This window comes from Strigops habroptila, chromosome 11, assembly GCF_004027225.2.
Source record: "Strigops habroptila isolate Jane chromosome 11, bStrHab1.2.pri, whole genome shotgun sequence".
NCBI lineage: Eukaryota > Metazoa > Chordata > Aves > Psittaciformes > Psittacidae > Strigops > Strigops habroptila.
In genome coordinates this window covers 36,501,015-36,526,256 of record NC_046360.1, presented here as the reverse complement: position 1 = coordinate 36,526,256, position 25,242 = coordinate 36,501,015, and the positions used below count along the sequence as shown (strand labels likewise).

General features: G+C 43.7%; 1 protein-coding gene across 10 annotated transcripts in view; it reads left to right on the top strand.

Moving 5' to 3' along the window:
* SLC6A6 (solute carrier family 6 member 6) overlaps positions 1 to 25,242 on the top strand; it is a 114,690-nt gene that overhangs the window by 81,919 nt on the left and 7,529 nt on the right. For all 10 annotated transcript variants that reach the window (XM_030501568.1, XM_030501567.1, XM_030501564.1 and 7 more), the window contains 12 exons: positions 103 to 342; positions 1,161 to 1,295; positions 3,313 to 3,547; positions 9,015 to 9,147; positions 12,401 to 12,535; positions 14,443 to 14,546; positions 14,661 to 14,785; positions 19,458 to 19,570; positions 22,082 to 22,219; positions 23,207 to 23,309; positions 24,233 to 24,333; positions 24,991 to 25,161. In XM_030501568.1, the coding sequence (XP_030357428.1) occupies positions 114 to 342; positions 1,161 to 1,295; positions 3,313 to 3,547; positions 9,015 to 9,147; positions 12,401 to 12,535; positions 14,443 to 14,546; positions 14,661 to 14,785; positions 19,458 to 19,570; positions 22,082 to 22,219; positions 23,207 to 23,309; positions 24,233 to 24,333; positions 24,991 to 25,161 (1,722 nt within the window). In that variant the 5' untranslated portion in view covers positions 103 to 113. The remainder of the gene's footprint in view (positions 1 to 102; positions 343 to 1,160; positions 1,296 to 3,312; positions 3,548 to 9,014; positions 9,148 to 12,400; positions 12,536 to 14,442; positions 14,547 to 14,660; positions 14,786 to 19,457; positions 19,571 to 22,081; positions 22,220 to 23,206; positions 23,310 to 24,232; positions 24,334 to 24,990; positions 25,162 to 25,242) is intronic.

Genomic DNA, 25,242 nt, shown 5'->3' with positions numbered 1-25,242 from the left:
TTTGTGGAATGAGTTTGGTTGAACAGTTCTGGCAGTGTTAGAGCTCTACCAGTAAATGCTGCTTAACAAACCCAGGGTATTTTTTATCTTTTCTCTATGTAGAAAGCAGAAATATGGCAACAAAGGAAAAGCTTCAGTGCTTGAAAGATTTCCACAAGGATATCCTCAAACCCTCCCCTGGCAAGAGCCCGGGGACACGGCCTGAGGATGAGGCAGAAGGAAAGCCACCCCAGCGGGAGAAGTGGGCAAGCAAGATCGACTTCCTGCTGTCCGTGGCTGGGGGCTTCATTGGCTTAGGCAATGTCTGGCGGTTCCCGTATCTCTGCTACAAAAACGGCGGAGGTGAGTATTCCTTGATTTCGTCCTCATGAACCAATCTGCCTTAACGTTTAGTGTTTTCCAGTGCCTTTATCCTCTTCTTAAAAAGAACATTCCCACATCTGTTTTCTGCCTTTTTCCCCAGTCTTCAGGAGAGGCTGTGCCAGGGGAGGTTTAGACTGGAGATTAGGAACAATTCCTTCCCCAAAGGGTGCTCAGGCATTGGAACAGGCTGCCCAGGGCAGTGGTGGAGTCACTGTCCCTGGAAGTGTTCACAAATCATGTAAGTGAGGCCCTTAGTGACATGGGTTAGTGGTGGCCTTGGCAGTGCTGGGGTAATGGTTGGACTTGATGATCTTAAAGGTCTTTTCCAACCCAGTTGATTGTCTGATTACTTAATAGTGTTTGTTAAAAATTAATTAGGGAAAAGCAAAAGCAATTTAAAATGTTACCCTCGTGAACCTTTTCTGCTCTTTTACTTCTGCTGCTACTGAGTCTGAGCTTTAACCTAAAGATAGTCTATTGATACAAACCAGTAGCACTTCAGACCAGTAGCTATCAGAACAACAGCATTCTGAGCCATATAAAATTGTTGTGTGCCTAACCCCATTGTTATTGCAGATTTTCACTTCATAAAGGTGAGAAAATGCCCTTTCCAGACATATACACCCAGTCCTCTTGTAGATAATATGAGCAAAATACCCCAGAATTAGATTATTATATACTGATATTAGAGTATCAAATGTTCATTTGTTTATACATGCCTGTTACTACTTTTTAGATGATCTTTTATAAGTTCTTCCACTTCATCTCAATTTTGTGCTATCATGTTTTCTCAACAGGTGCATTTCTTATACCTTATTTCATTTTCCTGTTTGGGGGAGGTCTTCCCGTGTTCTTCCTGGAGGTGGTGCTAGGACAGTATACCTCTGAAGGTGGAATCACATGCTGGGAAAAGATCTCTCCTATTTTCACTGGTTAGTATATCTTCTTGTGCTTTCCTGCTTCAAGACACCTCTGTAAACCATGTGCAGCAACACTATTCCCCTCATGTCCATTAATTCAGCTATTTGCTGTAGTAATTGAGGGTATGATATTGGTTCCTGGAAAGGTAGAAGTCAGAGAGTCTGAAGGACAAAGTAAGGTATTGATTTTGGGGCTATCATCTTGTTAACTGGCAGAACTGCTGATAAGCAAGAAAGAAATTGTATATTGTGCCTTAAAAAGGCAAATGCACATTTTGTACACGTGTGTCAGAGAAACCGTTGGTTGGGGTGGCTGGGTGGCATTCATGAAAGCATCTTCAAAGTAGTATACTGGTCTGGAAATCAAAATCCCTCTGCCACCTGAAAGCTTGTCATTGGCATCATCCTTCTGTTACTGGTACAGCCAAAACCTGGACAGCATTTTTTGGTAGGATTGAGGAACATGACTTTTGTCATAACTGAGCAGATCCTGGCAAACAGGCATGTTGGTCTGATGTTATTGAAGAGCCTTTGCCAGTGAGTGAAGAACCACTCACTGCTCATAAGAATTACAGGGATGTTGCTCTGGAAGTTAACTAGAATGAAAAATGAAAGAGAGGTTAGAAACATTACTGAAGATGCCTCTCTTCTGTATAGATTACCATGCACAGCCGGACAGCACAGGCAGAGTCATTTGGAATAATTATACTAAACACAGCAGCACTCCTCAAATCCCATTTGGAAAGAGTGGGCATTTCACACTGACGTGTCTCCTGCACTCCCACCACTTCTGTTCCAGGCATCTCTCTCCCCTTATGTCACCCCAAGCTGAAGTGAGGGCTTTCTCCGTGGCTCACACTCCCACCTAATGCTCAGAACACTGATGAAGTTGATGTAATTGTGCTACTTTAGCTCCATTTTCTTCCTCCACCTCCCACTTTTTTTGTTGGAGGAGGAGGAAGGAATGTTCCTTGTTTAAACAGCAATCTCCTAGGCATCCATGAAGAGAAATTGCAGCTCGGATAACGCGACTAGCTGTATGTCCTGAGTGAAGTGCAGCTGGACAGAATAAATAGCACTTGCTCTGCTTGCTTTTACCTGGCGTAAAAATAATCTCTGGGGGTAAAATCCCTGCTGCAGTAAGGTTTGAAACTGTAAAACATGAGGCAGGTATCCCAGGTGCTGGGGTAGCCATCAGAGTGATGGTAAAGGGAATCTTACAGGCTTTTTGTCATCTTGTAAGAGACTGCTCTAAGTTTTTAAAGGAAATCTATTTTTTTTCCCTTGTTATTCCTAAGTCGCAAACTTTGTAAGCAGAGTTAAACATTGATATAATTAACCATAACAGCTACAAATATCATGCTTCCCTTGCACAAGTGAAACTGGTGCTGAAGCAGCAGCTTTCACATTGATAGCTTTGGAATTTTCCTTTTTAACTCATTTAAGAACTGTCTTTTTTGTTGTTTTCCTTTGCACGTAGGCCGAGCTGAGCCAGTCCATAAGTGTCAGTGGTGCAGGGGCTGCCCAGCTGAGCTGCCTCCAAGGAAGCTGGCCTGGGAATCAGTGTGGCAAGAATGAGGTTGCCCACGTAGGTACCTAAGAAGTGAGATGATGTAGCTGCAAATAAGCAACGTGTGATGCCTTGAATTTCTTCTACTAAGACTTGAAATAGTCTTAGTAGACTATTTCAGTAGTAGTGGGTTAGTGTTAAATTGGGTAGACATCCTGCAGACCTCTCCTCCAGCATCAGCAAACCGTAGCCAGAAATTCAGACCTGAGTGCCAGTGCTAGTTAGAGATGGTGGCAGGTCTGTGCTTATGTGTGATTGAGTTGAGTTCAGTTCAGTTCAGTTAAATTTAGTTGAGTTGAGTTGAATTGAGTTGAGTTTCCATCAGCAGTGTGGTAGAGCAGAATACATCAAGTCCACGATGCAATGGGAATAACACCAGCTCCACAAGATCACAAGGTGCCCTAGCAAGAAGCAGCTGTCATGTCTGCACGTATTTCTTTTCTCTCCCCCTCTCTCCAGGAATTGGTTATGCTTCCATAGTGATTGTGTCCCTTCTGAACGTGTACTACATCGTGATCCTGGCCTGGGGACTCTACTACCTGTTCCAGTCGTTCCAGAGCGTCCTGCCATGGGCACACTGCCACCAGAAGTGGAACACACCAACCTGCGTGGAAGACACTCTCAGGAAGAACAAGACGCTCTGGATATCACTGAATGCCACTAACTTCACCTCTCCTGTCACGGAGTTTTGGGAGTAAGTACCCCCTCTTCATGGTGTCTTTGGCCCACTTTGGTGGCATGCCAGAGGTCAGGCTTGAGATTGTATGGAAGCCCAGTGGGGAGTGTTAGATAGGAAAAGAAGGTTGCTCTGGGTGTCAGTTTGACTGGTGTTCGCTACTGGTTCTTGCCCATCTTGAGACAGACTGGTAAGTCTAGGAGTGGTGGAGGAAGACATTAAATATGTAACTGCATTTATCCTAGACCGTAGAAGGAGCCCTAAAAGCCCAGTGAAACTTCTTGTTTGGAAGAAAACTTGTTTCTTTCTTATCTGGGATTCTCTGAATGCAGCAGGAGAACAGAAACAAGTCGCTTCAGATGCCCTGAGAGCAGGGATTTACAATGGAAACAGTGACAAATCACCATCTTCGTGGTTGCCTCTCCCTCTTCCCCGGCTGTCAGCATTTGCAGTACATTTTGTGAATCTATAACACATCTCTTGTCAGTCTGACAATGATGCAAGGGATTGACCTCGGCCATGAGAGTGACAGAGGTGGTGAGTGTTGTCCCGCACTGTAGGTTTCTCAGGTCATCTCGGTTACATCATTTCCCTCTGCAGTCTCTGAGGAGACTGTTTTGCCAGATGCCTGGATTTCATCAGGCCTAAGCTTCTTATTCCCATTTCTCTCTAATTTTTCAAGTTTTAAATTATCTTGCATAACCTGATTTCTGAATGGACATGACCTCAAATCTCTGTGTGTTTGTATAGGGGACAAAATACAGCATCAGAGGAAGCTGATGACCTGTAGGGAAACTTAAATCCCAAGGATCTACAAATAGCTTAGGAAGAAGGTTAGATTTTTTTGGCTTGCTCAGATGGTCACTTCAGAGTAGAATTAGTTTCTGACCCAGCTTGGCTTTTTCAGCATGTTTAAAGTCCAGTTTGGTCCCTGTTCAACTTGCACCTACTTCTCTATTTATAAAAAGAGGCGTCAGCCACTAGCCCCAGCAGGAATGATGTTCATGCTGAAGATATTTGGCACGCATTAGGCTTAGAAAAAAAAGAATCTTATGAACTGTGGTAAAATTTGTAACACAAGAGCCAAAATACAAAGGGCAGATTGGATCTTGCATGAGCAAAGGGCGCTGGTGACCGGTGTGAGAGACGGGACGCAGGCTGTAAGAGCAGTTGTTTTTACCGTGTCATGAACACTGTGTTTCCATGTTGAGCGGCAGATACTTTTCCAGGTGACTTCCTCCCTTGTAAATATGGAGGGAGTTGGAAAAAGTTTATTAAATGGTACCCTTGGATATTTTAGGACAACTTAGAGACAAGAAGGAGAAGGAACTCCCACTCCTTCAGGCTCTTTCGCAATGATTTTGGGACTGAGGGCCTTGAATCCAAATGAGTGGCTGGCATGGGAAGATGTTCAAAGGTCTCCTCAAGGCCTCCCTAAGAAGCACAGGCCCACAGTGCTGCCTGTGAAATAGAGTTACTGTCCCAGGACTTCAGAAGCACTGTGTTCATCATCAATTCTGTGCAGTAACTTTGCTCACAGGTCCTTTTGCACCCAGGACCAGCCATGATCTTAGCAGCCTCCTGATGTGGTCATGGGGTTGTCTTGCTGCTCCAGGAGCTTGTGCTCTGCAATGCGCAGATTTATGAGCCAGGTTGACCTTGAGGGACACCAGAGCTTTCCCTGGGTAGCGACACATCAGGTACCTGGTGAGGGGCCTTATGGCAGAGCAACCTGTCATGGGCTGGGAGAACAGTGTCCCCATGGGGACATGTTAGGGCTGGAGGACAAATCCTTGGTGCTCACAGCACTTCCCCTTCCCTCCATCCTGCCTCACTGTTCTGCAGCAGAGCCAGAGCAAAGGTTGCTCAGCCATGAGTGCTAGTGGAGGCTCTGCTGGCACTTTGCAGCCACTTTAACTTGTGTCCTCAAATAGCAGCTTTAAACATCATGAACTGAACTCTTCCCTGGAGTCATGCCAGGGAGGGGTTTGGCTCCGTTATCCTACTAGTACAGATATACTGTCCATAGCTCACTGTTTCATCATGAGCAAAACTGCCCTTAACAGAGCAAGCTGCCTTCAGGACTAATGGCATTATAGGAGTATTAAAAATAGCTGTTCTCTCTGCATAAACAACTACTGGTGTCTTAAAGTAAGGACAGAGATCAAGCAGCACTGTTGTATTTAAAGTAGCATAGCTCTTACACAGGTTTTCCCCAGACATACTACTATTCATTATAGTTCTCAAATTAAAACTAATTTCAGGTACTTTGCCATCAAAGTACACCACCAGCTGCTAGCCGGCTACCTATATTGGAAAGGCAGGTCGATAAAGAGTCTTTAACTGAAGATATCCATCTGCTTCATGGCACAATTAATTCTGATTTAATTCAGGGGTTTGGGAGTATTTGGTTTCTGAAACCCAATGCCATTTTTATTGTGGGACATTTATGTAGTGTCCTCATCAGGATTGTTTTGTAAAGCTGATGCTGCCCGGATATAATTGACCACATTGATGCATTAACCTCTTCATGTTGGATAACACATGTCCTCAGCCTGGGTGGACGTATGGTGCAGCCTGACATTTTGGTTCATTTGAATTAATGTTCTGTGCAAATCACATGCTTGCTTGAGCAGCAATAAAAGGGTGTTAAGCAAATCTGGTTTTGTATCAGGAGACCTACCTCTTGGTATCACATGCTTCAGGTCTGGGCTGAAGATTTTATTTTAAAGTCCAAACCCCGAAAGGCTTACACACATGTTAATACATAAGGGATAAGTGTTATGTGGTAATTATGGTTGAACAAAACCTCTGATTGTCTGGTGCTGGCCAAGTGTTGATAAATATTTAGTAATCAGCAGATTTCGTTTGTCCAAATCCTGAGAAAGACCATCACATGCTGATGGCATGTAATCCCAGAGGGAGCAACACAAAAAGTAAACAAGATCTAGGGCAGCTGGCTCTGCTTTTGGGGGCAAACTTGAGAGTTTTAGAAATCATTTCACGTTGTCCTTGTGGTAGAATTGCTTCAGCATTAGTTATTCTTGTCCTTCCAACATGAAAGGGTGCTTTGCCTTTCCTGGTACGAAAGGTCCTGTCTGCATTCACTTGATTAATGAGCTGGAATATCCTTCAAGGATTGCATAACTCTCCTCATTTTATTTTTGTTTATCTAGAGCCAGTTACAGCTCCTATTACATCTCCATGTTGCACATGTCTGGAACATACTAGTGTATGAACAAGGTTGAAGAACTCATATTTACAACAAACTTGGCCCCAGCCTGTTGTCCCGTTGATTATACATGAGTGACAGTTAATGCAGCATCAAGACTATAAATGAGAATTAGTAACAACTTCATGCATAGGTGGTGTGAAGTCAGCTGAGTGGGCTCGGCTGAATCTGAGCACAGTGGGTTGTGTAATGAGGCTGCACAACTATCAGCACAGCCCAGGTCGTGCTTCTTCCTCAGCTGCAGTTTTCAGGGTATCACAGGCCCAGGTCGAGCGCTTCTGCTGCAGAAATACGTTGGGTTAGATTTCATGAAACAGTTTTACCAAACACTGAGGCTGCCCTGGTGATTCTGAGCTGATTCCTTGAGGCAGTGGGTCTTTGTGAGATGAGATGGGAACCACTCAGAGGTATGGGGCACCTCTCCTATGGAGACAGGCTGAGAGAGCTGGGGTTGTTCAGCCTGGAGAAGAGGTTGAGGTGGTTCAGCCTCTCTCTGGGGAGACATTATTGTGGCCTTTGAGTACTTAAAAGGGGTCTATAAGAAAGTGGGGAGAGACTTTTTAGCAGGGCCTGTTGTGCCAGGACGAGGGGTGATGGTTTTGAACTAAAAGAGGGAGATTCAGGCTGTATGTGAGGAAGAAACTTTTTATAATGAGGTGGTGAAGCACTGGCACAGGTTGCCCAGAGAGGTGGTGGATGCCCCATCCCTGGAGACGTTCAAGGCCAGGCTGGATGTGGTTCTGGGCAACCTGATCTAGTTGAAGATGTTCCTGCTCATTGCAAGAGGGTTGAACTAGGTGAGCTTTGAAGGTCCCTTCCAACCCAAACCATTCTATCATAACCCAGGACAGAGAAAGCCAGCACATCACTTTGTGTGCTTGCTGCCTCACCATAGAAGAGTAACATATCTGGCTCTCCATAACCCACTGGCTGCCCTCCAAAGAAGCTTGAAAGTATTGCTGGGCCAAACTCCAGGTGAGATGACCACTTGCTTGTAGTTCCCTAATAAAAAGCAAAGTCTTAGCTGAATGCATTAATAGAGTTCCCCATGCCAAAACACATTTGCAGTCCATTATTCCTGGCTTCCTGAGAGCTGGCTCTATAGGTTGCCTTTTAAATATGAACTGCCCCATGGAAAACTGCCATTTATTTTTAAAAGAGCTACAGAAGGTTGGAGCTGAACTTTGTCATCTTCTAAATGTATTTTCTTCCTTTGTGTACGCTCAGTAGGTTTTTCCCTGGTTTCTTTAGGCTCAGGTGAACCAGGACTGCAACTTTATGCCAAATATTCATTACCGAGGGGTTTCTTGTGGCTGTTGAATAGCTGTGCTGATTAGAGCAGACTTACCCTGGCTGGTGCCATTAGTCCTTTTCCATAACAAAATACACACACGTTCAGAGGGAATAAAGCATTTAGAGTGAGAACACATTCACACAGGTAACCCAAGTGAATTTGGCAAAGGGAGATGCAAAAACAGATGGGTGAGGGCTTGAGTCCCATTAAACTGGTCGATCCAGGGCTGGTTATTTTCCAAAATTAATTGCAAATTTTCCAGTGGTGACTTCATTCGCTATTATTTCCGTGGTAATAGCAAACCCAAAATGTTTAATTAATTCTGAGGAAAAAACAACCACAGTGGTTTGTTTTGTACTGGATCCACATGCCACTTGTGGGCCTGACCTTGGTAGAGCAGCCCAGGCTGCTGTGGTCTCTTGACTTAGGGGAAGGAAAAGGGCTGAGTTTTTTATAGCTGTCTGAAAATAAAGTTTAATTAACAATTTGTTAGGTAGCAACTTAAAATGAAAGTGAAATTCTTTACTGTAAGAGTAGCGAGGCCCTGGAACAGGTTGCCCAAGGAAGTTGTGAATGCTCCATCCCTGGTAGTGTTCAAGGCCAGGCTGGATGGGGCTTGGAGCAACCTGGTCTAGTGGAAGGTGTCCCTGCCCGTGGCAGGAGGTTGGAGCTGGACAAGCTTTAAGGTCCCTTCAACCCAAACCAGTCTGGGATTCTATGAAATACTGTGCCATATATTGAATGAGAGAGTAACACAGACCTAGGGAAGATGTAGGGCTGCAAAGCTCAGCTTTGCTCACATAAGCCATGCTCACTTAGCAGGCAGTGTTCAAAGGGCAGGGATCTGCCCGTGCATATGCTGCCCTCCACACCACCCTGTACTCTCAGCCATCACAACCGGATTCTGCATCAGCTGAGCTCCTCCATCTCTCTTGTTTTGTTTCCTTTCAATTATTCAGGCGCAACGTACTGAGCTTGTCCTCGGGAATTGAAGATATTGGTATTATCAAGTGGGATCTAGCCCTGTGTCTTCTCCTTGTCTGGGTGATATGTTTCTTCTGCATTTGGAAAGGAGTCAAATCCACTGGGAAAGTAAGTGCTCTTTTACCTTTTTGTAGTCATTGCAGGTAGATGTTAGGAATGCTAAGTAATGCTGTTCTTAAAGACGTTCACTGTTTCCTGGAAAATAGTATGTATTTTTGCACTGAATAACAGGGATTCAGCTTCAGCTGACTTTCAAAAGTCCTTGCCAGTGCCCAACATGCCTGTGAGTCAAGTAGTCGTTACTGGAGTGGCATCAAGAAGCAGGTACAAGCACAGTTTGAGCACCACTTTGCCTCTCTTAGGCTGGTGATGTGTGGTGTGCTGCACTCTCTGCCCGCGCTCCCACACGGCCAAGTTCATCCTCAGTGCAGCAGGGTGGATGTCAACACAGCTGTGGTAGGGATGTTTGAAGTCAGTGGAAAGTGGTGGATGCATAGCATTTTTGAAATGCCACTCCCTTACAGAAGAGCTCTGTGTAGACACGGAAGACTAAACTTAGGTACTCGTTTAGAAGCACTCTTCTTAACAGAGATCCTGCATAGTTTGTGGTTTTGGTCTCATCGCGTGCTCTTCAGAACGATGTTTTTCTCTGAAGGATAACAAATCATCCCTGAACCTCATCCTACTCCAGTGCAGGAAACAAATTACAGCAAATATTGGCCATCAATGTGAAGCATGATATTACTGCCCCTTGCATACAGTAGTGGTTTTAAACCTATTTTAATGAGAAAAGGCTTTAGAAGCCATTGCATATGCGTGGCTCTTAGCTTTCAAACCTGTTGGTTGAGGCAGCATTTCAGATGAGTCTAATAGAGGTAGAGAGGTCTCAAGATAACTAAGTTCCCACACATTTCTTGTCAGCTAGGTGGAAGGGAGCTACCCCCTTAATGTCCTGCCTGAGAAAAGGGTCACAATGTGAACCCATCTTGTATCAGCCCCCATAGAAGTCAGGAGGATGAGCAATTGCCAAAGCCTCAACTGTGGAAAAAGCATAATTTAGCAGTTTTACCTTGTTATACATCTGCATATATATTACCTTGTTATACATACTGCAGAATCAACCAGCAGACAAAACTCTTTAGGAAACCAGGCCTCATTAGTCCCACTGTTGACTAAACTACTTGCTTTACTGTTGTTCCTGTCTTGCTTTCGGTGATTTTTATCACGGAGCCTCATTAAAATCATGCTGGTGCCTTACCCTGGATTCCTGCCAGCTTTGCCCCGAAGAACAGCTTCCACACCTAGAGATTGATAAAAATATTTGCTTCTCTGTTGCTTGTGATTGATGTGACCCAATGAGGTGATGGTGGAAGTTTTATAGTAAAGGTGAGCACAATAAATCTCATTTCTGCAGTACCTTTGGTGAGCCTGGTGTCTGCTTGGTAAAGGTTATGGTAGTGCTGAGGGATGTTTCCAAGCTCCCTATGGTACACTGTTTCAAGGCATTGTGAAGGTAACAGGTTGAAAACAGTCCTGTTAAAATGAGTTATCTAAAACTTGGTGCTTTCTGGAAATCCAGCAAAATGGTTTCACGTCTAAGACAAGATGGTTAGTAGGAATTTGCTGCAGCATCTGAGCTCGTGCGGGTGGGGGGCAAAACCCCACAAAACCATTGGGAAGTCTCTGGTTGACTCCATTAACTTTGGGGTCAAGCAAAAGTAAACTGCAAACTCTAATGGAGGATTTGAATTATTTGAGAAGTCTCGTTTACTTTAGTGGATGGTTGTTTATAGCACTTCCCTGTTTCCCAGCGTGTTAATGGCTCTTTGGAGAGCAGGGAGAAAAAAGATGATGATGTGGTTTTTAAATCTAGTAGCAGTGTATTGGTCAAATAAACATGAAATCAGGAGAAATAGTTGTGCTTATGCTTTGGATAATGTGCTTAAAAATTCCTCCAGTGTTCCAAGAGAATCTTTACCTGCAGCCCAAAGGCCACTTTCTCCGTGTGGTTTACTCAGTTCCTGTAAATATGTCAAGGCATATATTGTTTTTGTAAGAAAACTTTGATTTGAAAACAATAGAAAGCACAGAAATCCCCCTTTTATCCTTCTGGTTTTGCTGAAACTGGACTAATATGTAATCTGTGTTATTTGTCAGTGGAAAATGCACAGAAAATTGAAGGAGAGAATGGATGAAAAGATTTCCTTTCATTTTATGAAACCAGTCCAGCTCTGTGAGTTATTCTGGCAATGCAGGCTTTGAGTTGTCCTCGTTATTCCCAGAGGACACACTTAAGAAGAAAAATGGAGCATCCCGGGAGCTCTGCTGTAGTTAAACAAATTCTGGAAAAGGAAAATACATTTTAACTCATGGCAGCCAACTGTAATTACCTGGGGGAATCATCTGACTCCATGAAAAATGCCCTTTCTTGGACAATAGTGATTGTTGAGTGTAACACAGCGGTTAGGTAACAAATGAGGGGAAGCACTGATGAGCAAAGAAAACAGTTAGAGGTCGGAAAGTGTGGGGCTCTAAAGATAGAACTATCCAAATGCAGGTTCAATTAACCATCGTGCTGGAGATTAAAGCAAAGGGGTCTTTCATCAAATGAATGAGAAGATAACAAGAAGAGAAGAAGGAGGCTGTTATTCAAAAGAGAGTGGGAATAGAGGTTAAAGATAATGAAGACATATTCTCAAACTGGATGAATAGAGCCTTAGTTTCCAATAATGATGTTGCTGAATAGGCAGCAAGGGCAAGAATGAAGTTATGGGACTGGAAATTACCATTGTTGAGGCTATTGCCAACCTGAATGGCTTCATGTGTTCAAGGGAATAGGAAGGGAGACGCAAGAGCACAGACCAAATTATCTTCATTTCTGAATTAAGTGCCTTGTGAGGCTGCCTGTAGGAGCAGTAGTGAGGAGGCTGCACAGCAAGGTCAGGGGTAGCAGCAGAGCTTGCAAAACACTCTGCAGTTTTAAGTTCAAATAAAGAATGAGGTAATGCTCCACGCACCCTCAGTGAGGAAATATCTCCAGCTTCCCTGGCAGAGGTGCACTTGTCATGTGAGGAGGACAAGCAGGGCGAAGGCAGAATTTCTGATTAAAAGTCACGAGTTGTATGAATCCTGCGTGTTCTCTGTGCGAGTGATGTGACCACTGCCTGGGGGCTCTGGAGGGATTAATGAACCTGCATTGCCTCCAGGCCTAAAGCAATAAGGAGGTAAAGACCATTAAACTAGAAGTAGGCACAGACACAGGTCAGGGCTTTGAATTCCCATCATTGGATCACTTTTGGTTCTGGAGGTGTATTGTAGACTGCCGCATACTAAACATGCCTTTTACGGTTTTTATTTCCAGGTGGTGTACATCACTGCCACGTTCCCATTCATCATGCTCCTTGTTCTACTCATCCGTGGTGTGACCTTGCCTGGAGCTGCAGAAGGCATCAAGTTTTATCTTTACCCTGATATCTCACGGTTAGCTGACCCACAGGTACAGAACTAGGACCGGGGAGTGGGACAATTTCCTGTGCAAAGGGGGATGGTAGAGGGTGACGGTGGTGATGTAATGGCAATAGATCTTTTTTTCCACGGTCTTTAGAGGTCCAAATATAGCATGAACATTAATGCTGGGTTATATTTTCCAGAGATCTGCTTGCGAAGGTCACTGTTATATGTGTTAATGCATCTTTCCATGTGTACGTATGTGTGTGTATGCGTGTGTATTTTTTGTTTTGTGTCGAAGGACTCTGAGGCTGTAGACTCTGTCCCGTTATACAATCTCAGCTTTCTTGTTGGTAAGGTAAGGGAGATGCATTTTTTTGATGAGGATAGTCTTTAGTTTCAAAGGAGACAAATGTGAGCTTCACAGATGGAACAACAAGCGACAACTGTGAGTACCAGTGTCACTTACCTCCCACTGCTCAATAGGAGGAGGTTGGGAAAGAAGTGAATGAAATAATAACAGAATGGAAACCCATGCAAAGAGGGAGAAAAATGCTTTCTGAGGCACAGGATCTGCCCTTTTCTTAACCTTGCCTAGTGGGAGCTGGGCTTACTCTTTCTGTGTAGGCTGTGATTAGATAGATTCCTGTCTGTGCTCACAGGGTGCAAATATGACACTTGAGCAGACCAGCATCATTTCAACCAGTAGTGATCATGTGAGAAATGCAAAAAAAAATATGCAGTACCCCCCTAAAACAAAGAAAACAAGGGATCTTTAAAAATAACTGTTGGTTACAGTGAGAGGGAATAACGTCTGTCTTTGCTATTTCTTTCTAAGGAGTATTTGGTTAAAATAAAACTCCAGTGACAGCTAAATAACTGAGATAGGAAAAGTGTAATTGGAAGAAACATTGTGGAAACGTGGTTCATTCTCTAGTCTTGCCCTTTTTACACCAAACACCCTCTTCACAGCAGACATTATGTTTTATGAATGAAGCTTCTTTTATGGGACTGTTATTTTTATGATCTGCTATTAGCCCTAAGCCCGGAGCATCAGCAGATAATGTATAAGGGATTCATGGAAGCTGTTCAGGCCCCCTCCTGTGGTCTAGGAAAAGCATCATCTCCAGTCAGCAAGGTGCTGGAAAGCAATGGTGGGAGGGAGGAGGTGATGCTCTACAGCTTAATTCTCACTTCCTTGGATTCCTTGGTGATTCCTACTGGTGTTAACAGACTTGCATTAGCAGGAAGAAGAGAACAGATGGGATTCGCTGCATGCATTCTGATAGCTTGCTATGTATTTACTGAGAAGTTGATAGTGTACTGTTATTTCACTCTGTAGACCTTTTTTTAATGTAATCAGGAGAAAGAGTCATGAGGCCAAGAAGAGATACGTATCTTATAAAGTGCATTGTATTTTGTTTGTTTTCCCCCTACCCCTGGTTTTTTATCTTGCATTTGAACAGATATAAAAACAACCAGAAAGCTAGAAAAATAAACCAGCCCAATACACAAACCCATTTCTCAAGCTTTTCACATCCTCAGTTTAGTGACTCTGTCAGCTGGTTCTAACTGAAACAACTTACCACAGAAATGAGCAATGTTATAAATACTTTTGCATTTCCTATTGCACTGAAACACGTTTATTGTTGCGCCAACAGGAAGGATCAGCTGAATGACTTAAGAAACTTGAAATACTGAGCATCTCTGGGGGGGGGATAGAGGAACTGTTGTAGAGATGATGTTCTTGTGGGCTCTGATGCTAACAATCTTCTTTTCCCTATAAAAGCCAAACTTGCAAATGTGATGTTCTCTTTCCCTCTCTCCCTGATCCTTTAGCTATCACCCTCAATGGAAGCAATTATAGTGTTGATTTTTGCATAGTTTGAACTGTTTGTGTTGAGTGTTGCAATGCAACGATGCCTGTAATAACAGTCTTTCCATCTTTCCCTTTAGGTCTGGATAGATGCAGGGACACAAATCTTCTTCTCATATGCAATCTGCTTAGGAGCAATGACTTCCCTGGGGAGCTACAACAAATACAAATACAACTGCTATAGGCAAGTTTCCATCTAAGGGGGTTTAGTGTTTTAGCTAAATGATGTAAATAAAGTAGGGACAATGGGTTAATTTTTTTTTTAATTAACTTGCTCCATGACATATGTGTGACTTAGGGACTGTTTGCTGCTGGGATGCCTGAACAGTGGTACCAGTTTTGTGTCTGGCTTCGCAATTTTTTCCGTCCTGGGCTTCATGGCACAAGAGCAAGGGGTGAACATTGCTGATGTGGCAGAGTCAGGTACGATGGTGTTGGTGGCAGTGGTGGTGGGCACTGCCGCCTAGCGTGTGAGCAAAGTTCTGCAGACTCAATCAGCTAACATCTAAGCAATAAAAACCACAACAGAACAAGATTTCCCATAATCTCCAGAAATAAAATAAGCACACTGTTGATTTGGGCTTGGCTCTAGAGCAGCGAGGGTTAGCCGGGGTTGAATGCTTTACTCTGTCTTGATTTACAGGGCAGCAACACATTTCCTAGAGCGTGCTCATCCATCTGAGTTGAGGTTAGAGTTAAGATAACCACACCATTCTCTAGGGTCCAGAATGTCATTGATTCGACAATTTATTCCATCCTTCTTCTCAGACTACCTTTCTTTTCATTCAAATGCAAGTAGCAGTTATTTATGTGTTTTTCAGAGCTTAGTTTTGCTTGCTCGCAGCGCAGTGCTGCAGTGGGAATATTACCTTGACCTTTTGAAGGGGCATACATACCCATATTCCCAGGTTTTACTGAAAGGCAGGAGAAGCTGGAGAACTCCATCTCCTGGGTTCTGTGGACCCATTTCATCCACAGGAACTCTGGTTGCTGCAGTCTTGCCTTTGTCCTCCGTAGCTTCAGGGTGAGGTTGACAGATAAGTCCATTTTGAAACTGGATGTACCCATAGGTTCCTCTCTTATTCAGAAGTGTTCTTCCCATTAAAGTTCAGCTACGCACAGGCAGCAGAAGAAAGCTAAATCCGCACAGCATACGAATGCATCTCAGACAAAACAGATGACACATTTTCCTCTGTGCATGTCTTGTCCATGAGGGCAGGTGTAATCATGTGTTTTCATGTAGAACAGACAGATTAGATGGGAATTACCATTCAGAAATAATGAGTCAGGCCTCGAGAGCCAGGAGGCTTAAAGCTAATCAGGTTTAACAATATCACCTGAGTCCCCTTTTGGCATTTCTTTCTGATTTTTTAGAGCAATTTTCCTTCACCTGCACAGTATTCAAAAGCTTTCCTCTGCGAACATGTCATTTAAAAGAAAAAGTCAATCTTTCTTCTAATCTTATGGCTCTGGGAGTTAAGTCTTTAAGAAAAACATCTCACTTCACAAGGGCTAATGATAAACTGATGACATTGGTGGCACCGCTGGAGTCTTGGGTGGCTGCAATTGGCATCCCTCTCACAAGTGCAATTAGTTAATGGCCTTGGCCATAATACTTGTTTTGATCAGAGGTTGATTGCTGTGTTTGAAAACAGGAAGCAAGGGCATAATCCTATTGAATGAATCATAAATAGCCCCCCTTTTTTTAATACGTACGTGGATCAATTCCAAGAGCAGCATTTTTAAGTATTTTCACATTAGGTTTTTATCTGCTCAGTATTTATTCTCATATTTATTATTAAATCTCTGCTAAACAGGCAGCTCTATTCCTGTTGCTTGCCATTTCTAGAATTAAACAGTTCTGTAGTAACACTGGATTGTTAAGCAATGTTTAAATACAGATTAACAGATTTAGTGTTCACATAGCATTTTTTCAACAGCTCAAAAAGCATTTTTTTTAAAGCAGGGATTTTACAGCTTATTATAGGGACAAGGGCACTGATTGGCTTCCAAAGTTGGCTTTTGATATCTTGTATATTTTGTTGTCGATTCCTTCAGGTTTTCTACCTCATTTAAGTTCAGCCCTAGTCACTAATGGCCAGAGATTGCAACCATCTCCCTGTTCAGTGGGTTGCCCATCATCACTGGCTGGTTTTTGGCTAAATCCCTAAGGATGTTTTTTACATCCTTACTTTACATGACAGTAATGATTACCAAAACTGTTCAAATCTAAACCACTTCCCATGGGTTTCCTCGCTGCCTTTCTCAGCAGAGGTCAAGCACAGAGCCCCTGGAGACCTTTTTGTTCCCCTGGGATGAGCATCACAGGACCCACACAGGGCCATGGTGAAAGCTCGTGCTCCTGCTGCTGACTTCTCAGCACAGAGACATTCAGCAGGTGCTTGAGCCTCTTCTCTTGATCTTGCCTTTTCTGGTTCCTTCTCATGCAAGGTCAGAATCACTGCCCTGGGTCAGGAACAAGGTGAGCAGAGGCGCTACCGTTTGGCTGTAGCACTTGTGGAGAGGATATTGTCCACGGAGCCAAGGCTTCCCGCTCCCCCCATCTCTGCCCAGCAAGTTAAATCCCTCCTGCCCTATGTGTGACACTATTTGTTTCCTTATTTACCCTCCTGCAAGCCAGGGCAACTTCCACAAATTTGCTGACAGCAGAATCTCATGGCCACATTTTTTACCTGGGCCAAATTCAGCCTCGATGCCATGTGCCCAGGACACAGTTGTCCTGCTTAAAACCCCAGTCACTGCTGCTGGCCTTCCCTGGCTTTGATTGATAGGTTTCATTTTGTTAAATTCAAGCCCTCTGACTTCCCAGCGAAAACAGAGTTTTAATAATTTTTTAATGATTAATAATTGTAGTGATTTTTTTCAGCAATACATTTGAAGGCAGAGAGGAAAGCAGGGGAGGCTCAACAAAGCCATAGCGAGTCCTGTCTAATCTGTGCTGCATCTCTTTGGCTGGAAGAAATCCTTTCCCACTCACACAATCTGTAGCAGTGTTAAAACAGCACAAGATTTGCCTTTTTTTCCCTAATTTTTAAATCCCATTTGCAAACAAACTCAGATCAAGCAGCTCTGACTGTTGGGTTTCCTAATGCCTGCCCAGTCCTGCCTCCGCAGTGCTCTCCAGCCGTGCCGCAGCAACGGCTGGGCTGGGATGTGGCAAATCCCTATTAGCTCTTAAGAGCATCCACAAGTGCTTCACTTCTGCAAAACACCCTTCAGAGCAGGAGAGCTTCAAATTAAATGTGATTTTTGAGATTATTTATGTTCAGTCAAGGGGATGCCAGGAACATTTTCTTCCATGTGGACTTCCTATATTTCAGCACTTAGTTTCCAAGGAAAATCAAAGCCAGCACAGGGCTTAGGCCACTTGGTATTAGACGGTGTCACAGTGCAAGGACAGTTTTAATAGCCAAAGTATGCAGATTTGCAGCAAAGTTTGAGGAGGGCAGTTTTACATTGGTCTCAGCAGTTGCGCAGATCAGCTGCAAATGCCATCTGGTAGTAGTTCTCCATTGAATTAGGGGGAAAAAAAGCAAAGCCCCCCCAAATTTGAAACATTCACCAATTTTTTGGTATCTTCTGTCATATAAAATCTTAGTTGTGTTTCATTTGAAATAAAATTAGTTGCTCGATTGTTGGCTAATTTGTATTTATTTCTGTTCAAATCTTTTCAGTGACTTAAAGTTTTCTTTAGCTTGGAAAAAAGTCATCTTTTTTTTATACCTCTTGCTTCTTTTTCCATGTTTCTTGTTGGAAAGAAAAAGTGGGAGGTAGGAAGAGCAGCGTTAGAGATTTTTGTGTACAGAGCAGAGATAAGATTTCCATCCCCACACTGCAGCAGTTCTAAAAGAATTCCTTTTCCCATTGAAGATTACTTGAATCCACTTAAAAATCTGGGAAAATGCCAGTTTTCAAGGGTCCTTAACAAGCAGATGAGCCAGCATTCCTGGGTTTAATCTGAATTTAAATCTGTCCTTAGAAGTTTTTTGTTGGCTTCACCAAATTTCTGTGGCCGCTCTGAGCGCCTGTGGTAAATGCTGGATTGGCAGTGTTCCTGTCTCCCACTTGGAGAGGTCTGTTTCTCTCTTGACAAAAGCTTTCCTCACTGATAGGCGACTTCAGGTGAGAGCACCTTTGGAGGTCAGCGCGTGAGAGCACTGCACGTACGCTCGGGCTGTGGGTATGAGCGAGATGCCGTCTGGTCCACGGTGCAGATGAGACCCAAGCTAGCGATGAGCTCTCACACACAAGGCTTTGGTTTCCAGGGCACTTTGTCCCAGCCCCACTGGTGCTCCCAGACTGTTGCAATCAATCCCACAGTTGGGGCTAAAGTTGGTCATGCTCAGTCAGACCGTAGCCGGCTGGATAGGGGCAGATGATGTGACAGTATGGGGAAGTGATTTTTACACAGTCATTTTACACACCAGCAATTCCTAAAAGCAGGAAGCTTTTTTTTTTTTTTTCAGGGACCACAGCCAGTATAACTAGGAGTAGCCTGGTCACTTCAGTGCAGCAGTAGGGGTTTGCAGAAGTGAAGGAGCAGACTCCTGGAGTGCAAATCCCTCTGTAGAACAGCCATGCTGGGTTTGGAGGTTGCATACAGAGGGAGGCAGTGGTTGCATTAGTGAAGATCCCAGGGAGTGTTTGGAGCAGAGTCCCCTTCCTTGCATGCAAAAGACTTTCATCATCATCATCTTCATCGTGACCATGTGGGCTAGCAGTGGGATTCTGCCATTCCCCTGGGTCACCCCTTCTCCCCCTGGCCCCCAGTGCTGTCCTGTGTCTGGGGCAGATGTAGGACCACCTCCATTATCGGCATGTTTGAGACAGATGTTAAAACTGGTGATCTGTTAGCACTGGCCTTGGGGGTTTGCCTGTGGTTTCTGCTGTAGTCATGCGTGCTTCGATTTCAGATAAAAGAGCCAAACTATTTCACTTCTGGTATTTCCAGCCGCGTTTGGATTTATCTGAACGGAACCAGGCATTCCTGCATTTGAGTGTGGCTACCTTTGCCCAAGAGCTGGTATTTACTATTTCTCTTCCCTTCCCCCTTTCCTATTTTCTCTTTCTCTAGGTCCAGGCCTGGCCTTCATTGCCTACCCAAAAGCTGTGTCCATGATGCCGCTGCCCACCTTTTGGGCAATCCTTTTTTTTATTATGCTTCTGTTGCTTGGACTGGATAGCCAGGTTAGTACCATGGGTAAGAGATAACGTGGCTTATTCTATCAGCCCTGCTGACTGAGAAAAGCTGGTTTTACAGGCATGAGTTAAGAAGAGAATACTCTAATGCTGCTAAAGGGGAACTCATCTGGGTTGCTTTTCAGTGCAGATGAATCATATCATCACTGGTTTGGGTTGGAAGAGACCTTAAAGCTCCTCCAGTTCCAACCCCCTGCCACGGGCAGGGACACCTTCCACTAGAGCAGGTTGCTCCAAGCCCCTGTGTCCAACCTGGCCTTGAACACTGCCAGGGATGGGGCAGCCACAGCTTCTCTGGGCACCCTGTGCCAGCGCCTCAGCACCCTCACAGGGAAGAACTTCTGCCTAAGAACTCTTCTAATCCAAGTCTCCCCTCAGCTATATCTAGTGTGGATCCGGGAACAGTCAGAGGACAAAGCCACAGCCTTTTTTGGTGGTCTTGGCTTGGAGCTGCTGAGCAGTGTGGGATCCTGCTGACTTCCACGTCAACAGTAGGCATTCCGTACCTCCAAAACAGGCCAGAAAGCATCTCAGGTTCCAGCTGTACTAATTATATAGCACATGTTGCTATTAATTAGTGAATGTGAAGAAAGCAAAAAGTTCAATCCAAGAAGTGAGGTTATTTTTCCCAGTAGTTGCTTATAAGAATGTTGGACTAAATCCTGCCAAAGAACCTGTAAATCATTTCTAGATAGTCCACTTACAAGGAAACACGGGTGAGCAGGGATTATGCAGTAACTACAGATTCAAAATTGTCCAAGTTTTCAGGGCAACAGGCAGCTTCCTGCACTCACATGGAGAGTCACTAAGGTGAAGGGATGGTAAGGATGAAATGTTCATTTAGCCTAAATGCTCTCTTGGCTGAGGCGAGATCTGTAAATAGACTTTTACCCAGTTGTTGTGTACTTCATCTCTGCCACTTTTTATATTCCGTTTGCCCTAAATTGCTCTTTAGGGCTTAATCTTTGAACTCCAGCAAGTAACTTTCAATCACTCCACAGTAACTGCAGAAGTGCCCGATGCCGTGGTTCACCCACCCTGTGCTCATGTAAATGGAAAGCTGTCTGCTAATTTTAAAGAGCTCCTCACTGCGTGGAATGATTAAAACTAATTGGAGCGCTTAATTTCCCTCCTCCACCCTGCTGGGGTTTTTGGAGTGCAGTCAAGCAGGTTTCTGGAATGCCAGAGCAGTTGAAGATCAAATCAGCCCAGAGGAAAGGGTTGCATTGAAAAAGAAAACCAGGTTTATAGAAGTCGAAGTAAGGAAACAGGAGGCAACAGAATCTGGTGGAGTTTTTGCAGGACAGTCTGTATGTCAAAAGGGAGCTTCAGCTCCTGGTCAAAGAGGGTAGAGCTGCTACAGGGCACTGTAAGAGCAATATAGATGCTGGGTAGAAAAACGTAGCGTGAAATAATGCTATTTGATAGACTCCCCATGATAACTTAGTTATAAGATGTATCCACCGAAAGGGAAGATCATTTCTACAGAGGCAGCCTTGGTTCTCCATGGTCATGTCCTCAGTGAACTTGGTGCTTTTGTCCCTTGCCAGGCTGAAAGCGCAGATCAGCTGAATGATCCCTTCTTTGGATTTGTTTGGGGGGAGTTCAGTCGTCACTTTTCTCCACGGGTGAAATGCATCTGGTTTTCAATTAACTTGAAACTTTCATTCAAATCCGGTTTGGGTTATTTGGTTAACTCCAGTTACACGTCTTGTATGTAGTTTTCCAATGCCAAGTAAGTACAAATACACTTTATAATGAAGCTAGGTAAAGTAAGATTTTTAGCTCATCTATTCAGAGCTTCATTTTTGGTTTACATGTAGAAATAGGTCACTAAATTTTTGTGTGGGGAGTGTATGAACAGTATTATTGCTGAAGTCCCCCAGAGCCTCAGTCAGAGGTACTCTGCTCACAGGTTCAGAAAAGACAAGTTCAGTCAAGAAGAGCTGCTATTTCACATCAAAGTTTGCTTTCCCTTGGCTGGATTTTCACTCGCAAACCCAAGAATAGAATTACATCCAATTGTGGAATTAACCTAACTAGTACCTGTGATGTTTTCTGGCACATCAAAAGAAAGCTGGGAGGTACTCTGCTAGCTTAGGCTTTTTGGAGAGTTTTCTCTCTGCCTCTTCTCTAGCATACATCTTGTGTTTATCTGGAACAGCTACAACATAAAAGCCACATAAATGCCTTCCTGTCATCAAATTAACTTCCTTTCTCCTTGCGACTTGCATGTACAGAGCCCCTTTGGTAGTTCATAAGGCTGCTAGGAAATGAAGACCAGTTCTGAAAGCTTGTTCCAACCTGAAAACTACCCCCACGCTTCAACCTCTGGCTTACAAAGGAATGGCTTCTGGTTTTTTTATTCAGAGCAGCTTTTTGCCTCCGAGTGCAGTTAGGGTGTTGCTGTAGAGTGTTTCTTCCAAGTATGAGCCTGGATAAAATGCATGGTGGGTAATTTTCAAGTCACGTTTCTTTGTTGTTGTTTTTCCCCTTTAGTTTGTTGAAGTTGAAGGACAGATCACGTCATTAGTTGATCTGCACCCATCCTTCCTAAGGAAGGGTTACCGACGGGAAATCTTCATCGCTATAGTATGTTTCCTTAGCTATCTTCTGGGACTAACTATGGTGACTGAGGTGAGTAGTACCCCCTTCTTCTTTAGCCAGTTTTCTGACCAATTTCAACTATAAATGAAACTGCACAGAATTAGCCCTTCAGAGGTGCTCTTTAGATCTACAGAGCACCTTTCATCCTTAGATCTGAAAGCATTTTGAAAAGGAACTATAGATTCTCCCCTTTTCAGTCAGAGAAGAGAGATATCTCATTAAATTCAATCCGATCTCAGGTCCTAATGAACACGAGTATGAATATTAACAGCTGGCTCTAAATGATGAAACACATTGGGAACCTTCAGCAGAACAGAGTAAGAATCCATCCAGTGCATGCAGGGAAAGAGATTTTTATCTTAGTTACACAGTTTTGAATCAATTAAGTACCACTGGATTTATTCTAGTATAAACAAGATGGGAGCATGTTCCAATGGCTGCACTCTTGTGATGTTTATCTCCAAAATAAGACCCAAGCCAGCTTTGAAAAACAACTGGAGGAACACAATTGTGGGAGTTAAACCAGGACCTCTAGGGGTGCCTAACAAACATGGTTTTTCCAAGTAAAGGTGTATATATATATGAACTATTCCCATGAAGAAAGTCCTTCCATTCAGTGAATAAATGCAGACCCTCCTGATGAACTGACTTCCATTTTTAGTATTTTGGAGGCGTTAATGGTAGGAGGCGACATATTAATTCCTGACATCATTTGTTTCTATAAATGCCCATCCAAAAATACTTTTAAGAAGGAAAGATTTAAGTGTCTCAATAGATTAGTACTAAGTGGCTTAGTTCTGTTTAATCGTCGTCTTGTTTGGAATACTTCCTGTAGTAAACATGCATATTCCCTGGGGAAGGTAATGCCAAATATTTACCTTATTTACTTGCATGATATTTCTTCTTGTTAGACAGCAATCATTAAGATATGTTGGTTGATGTTCCTGGGAGCAGGGCCTGAAGTATTCATTTTTATTCCCTGTTGGATCCTTAACCCGCTGTGTCTCTCTTTTACAGGGTGGCATGTATGTTTTTCAACTCTTTGACTACTATGCAGCTAGTGGTGTATGCCTTTTGTGGGTTGCATTCTTTGAATGTATTGCTGTAGCCTGGGTTTATGGTAAGTGAGAATCCATTCATCTGATACCTTTTGATGAGTCAGGGGCAGTTTTGCTAGCCAAACATTTAATCATCAGCCACCCCTGAATCTTCTTCCCAGCAACAGACACATGCCATTAATATAAACTTATGCTGACCTCTTGGAGGCAAATTTGCATCTGAGATGAAGCCAGCCTCCAGTGTTTTTCCACACAAAAATGGTGGTTTTTTCCGTTGCTAATTAATAAAGGCGCAATTAAGCATTTGCGTGTGTTAAGTTGAGAGATGAGAGTTCAAAGTTTGGCCAGCTGTGAAAATCTCTATTTGTCTCTCAGAGAATTTCCTTTCATAGCTGTGAGGGACAAGCCAACCACATAGAGAACACAGACAGAAAGCTGACAGAAAAGTGTGTTCTGTCCCATTTTAGGTGATGCTGAGTACCAGGGTCTGACAGTGGCCTTTGTAGCTGCCTGAGATGGTAGCTGAGGAATGATCAGATGATGTTTGCTGCTTAGGGCTGGTCATTTCCCTTATTCTTCATGTACTCCACCTCCTTAGAACAGCACAACAAAAAAAGTGTTCATTTTCCATCAGTCAGATCTCTGTAGAAGCAGGGTGTACCGTTTGCTGTCTTCTCCTTCTCATGGTGATCCCTTTGGCAAGTTCAGTAAGAGGCTGGAGAGAGAAGTTGAAGGTGTGATGAGGACGGGAGGGATTAGCATCCAAATAATAGGGGGTGTAGGATGAGAGAGTCCCCCAACCTTTCGCAAGGAGAAAATCATCTTGAACTTCCTAGTCATGGGAAGCATTTGAACAATAGATCTGACATCTTTGTTCGCTTTAAACACACCTTGAGAGGAGTATAGGAAAGCAGCTGTAATCCTTCAGTCCTTACGTGGCTTTTCTGTGCTCAACTCTGATAAATGCACTCACTATCCATTACAGGCGCTGATAATATTTATGATGCCATTGAGGACATGATTGGATACAGACCTGGTCCCTGGATGAAATGGAGCTGGATTGTGATCACACCAGTTCTTTGTGTGGTGAGTACTGACCTGTGCTCTTTCACATGTTCATTGTGGCAGCTCTGAGCTTCTCTCTCGAGTGAAGGCTGTTGCATTCAGAGACCAATTTGCAAAGAGAGGCGATGCTGGATTCTCAGATGTTAGCTGTTAACGTGACAGCTCTCTCCCGTGCCTGCTCAAATTGCACTTGCCTACACTTAAGTGGATTTTTCCTAGGATTGGCGAAGTATTACATTCCTGACACAGAAAATTCACTCTCCAAAGAGCAGTCCCTACTTTAAGTGATAGGTCCTCTAGGCCATTTTAACAAAAAAACTTGAGCAGTTCTGAGGCAGACACTCAGCTTGAAGTATTTCATTGACTGGGAAGAACATCATGGTAAGCTCCTTGCAATGTACAGCAAATATTTGAGCCCTGAAAACGAACAGGCAGTACTGCAGCTGTTCAGCACCATCGCGTCACACTCTGTTGTCAAGCAGCAGATGGTGTAAGCAGATGCAGATGCTCTTTCAGTAATTCAAATGCAAGAATAATTCCCCCATTGGTTTAAAACACATATGGTACCTGTCAGCTCTGCCTTTCACTGCCTCTCTTCCTTAGGGCCAGTGGTAGCACCAGAATCCTACTGCTTTGGCATTTTTTGAGCCTTACTTTGTTTTCCTTTCTCATCCACAGGGGTGCTTTGTCTTTTCTTTGGCCAAGTACAAACCACTGACCTACAACAAGGTCTACACATACCCAGACTGGGCAATTGGCCTGGGCTGGGTTCTTGCCCTTTCCTCCATGATCTGCATCCCTATGGTGATGGTCATCCGCATCATACAGTCAGACGGGTCGCTCATTGAGGTAAGAGGAGCTGGTTGTCTGTCTTGAGGAGAAAAGGAGCTTTAACTTGCAGTGTTTTTATACAAAATAAGCACAATGCTT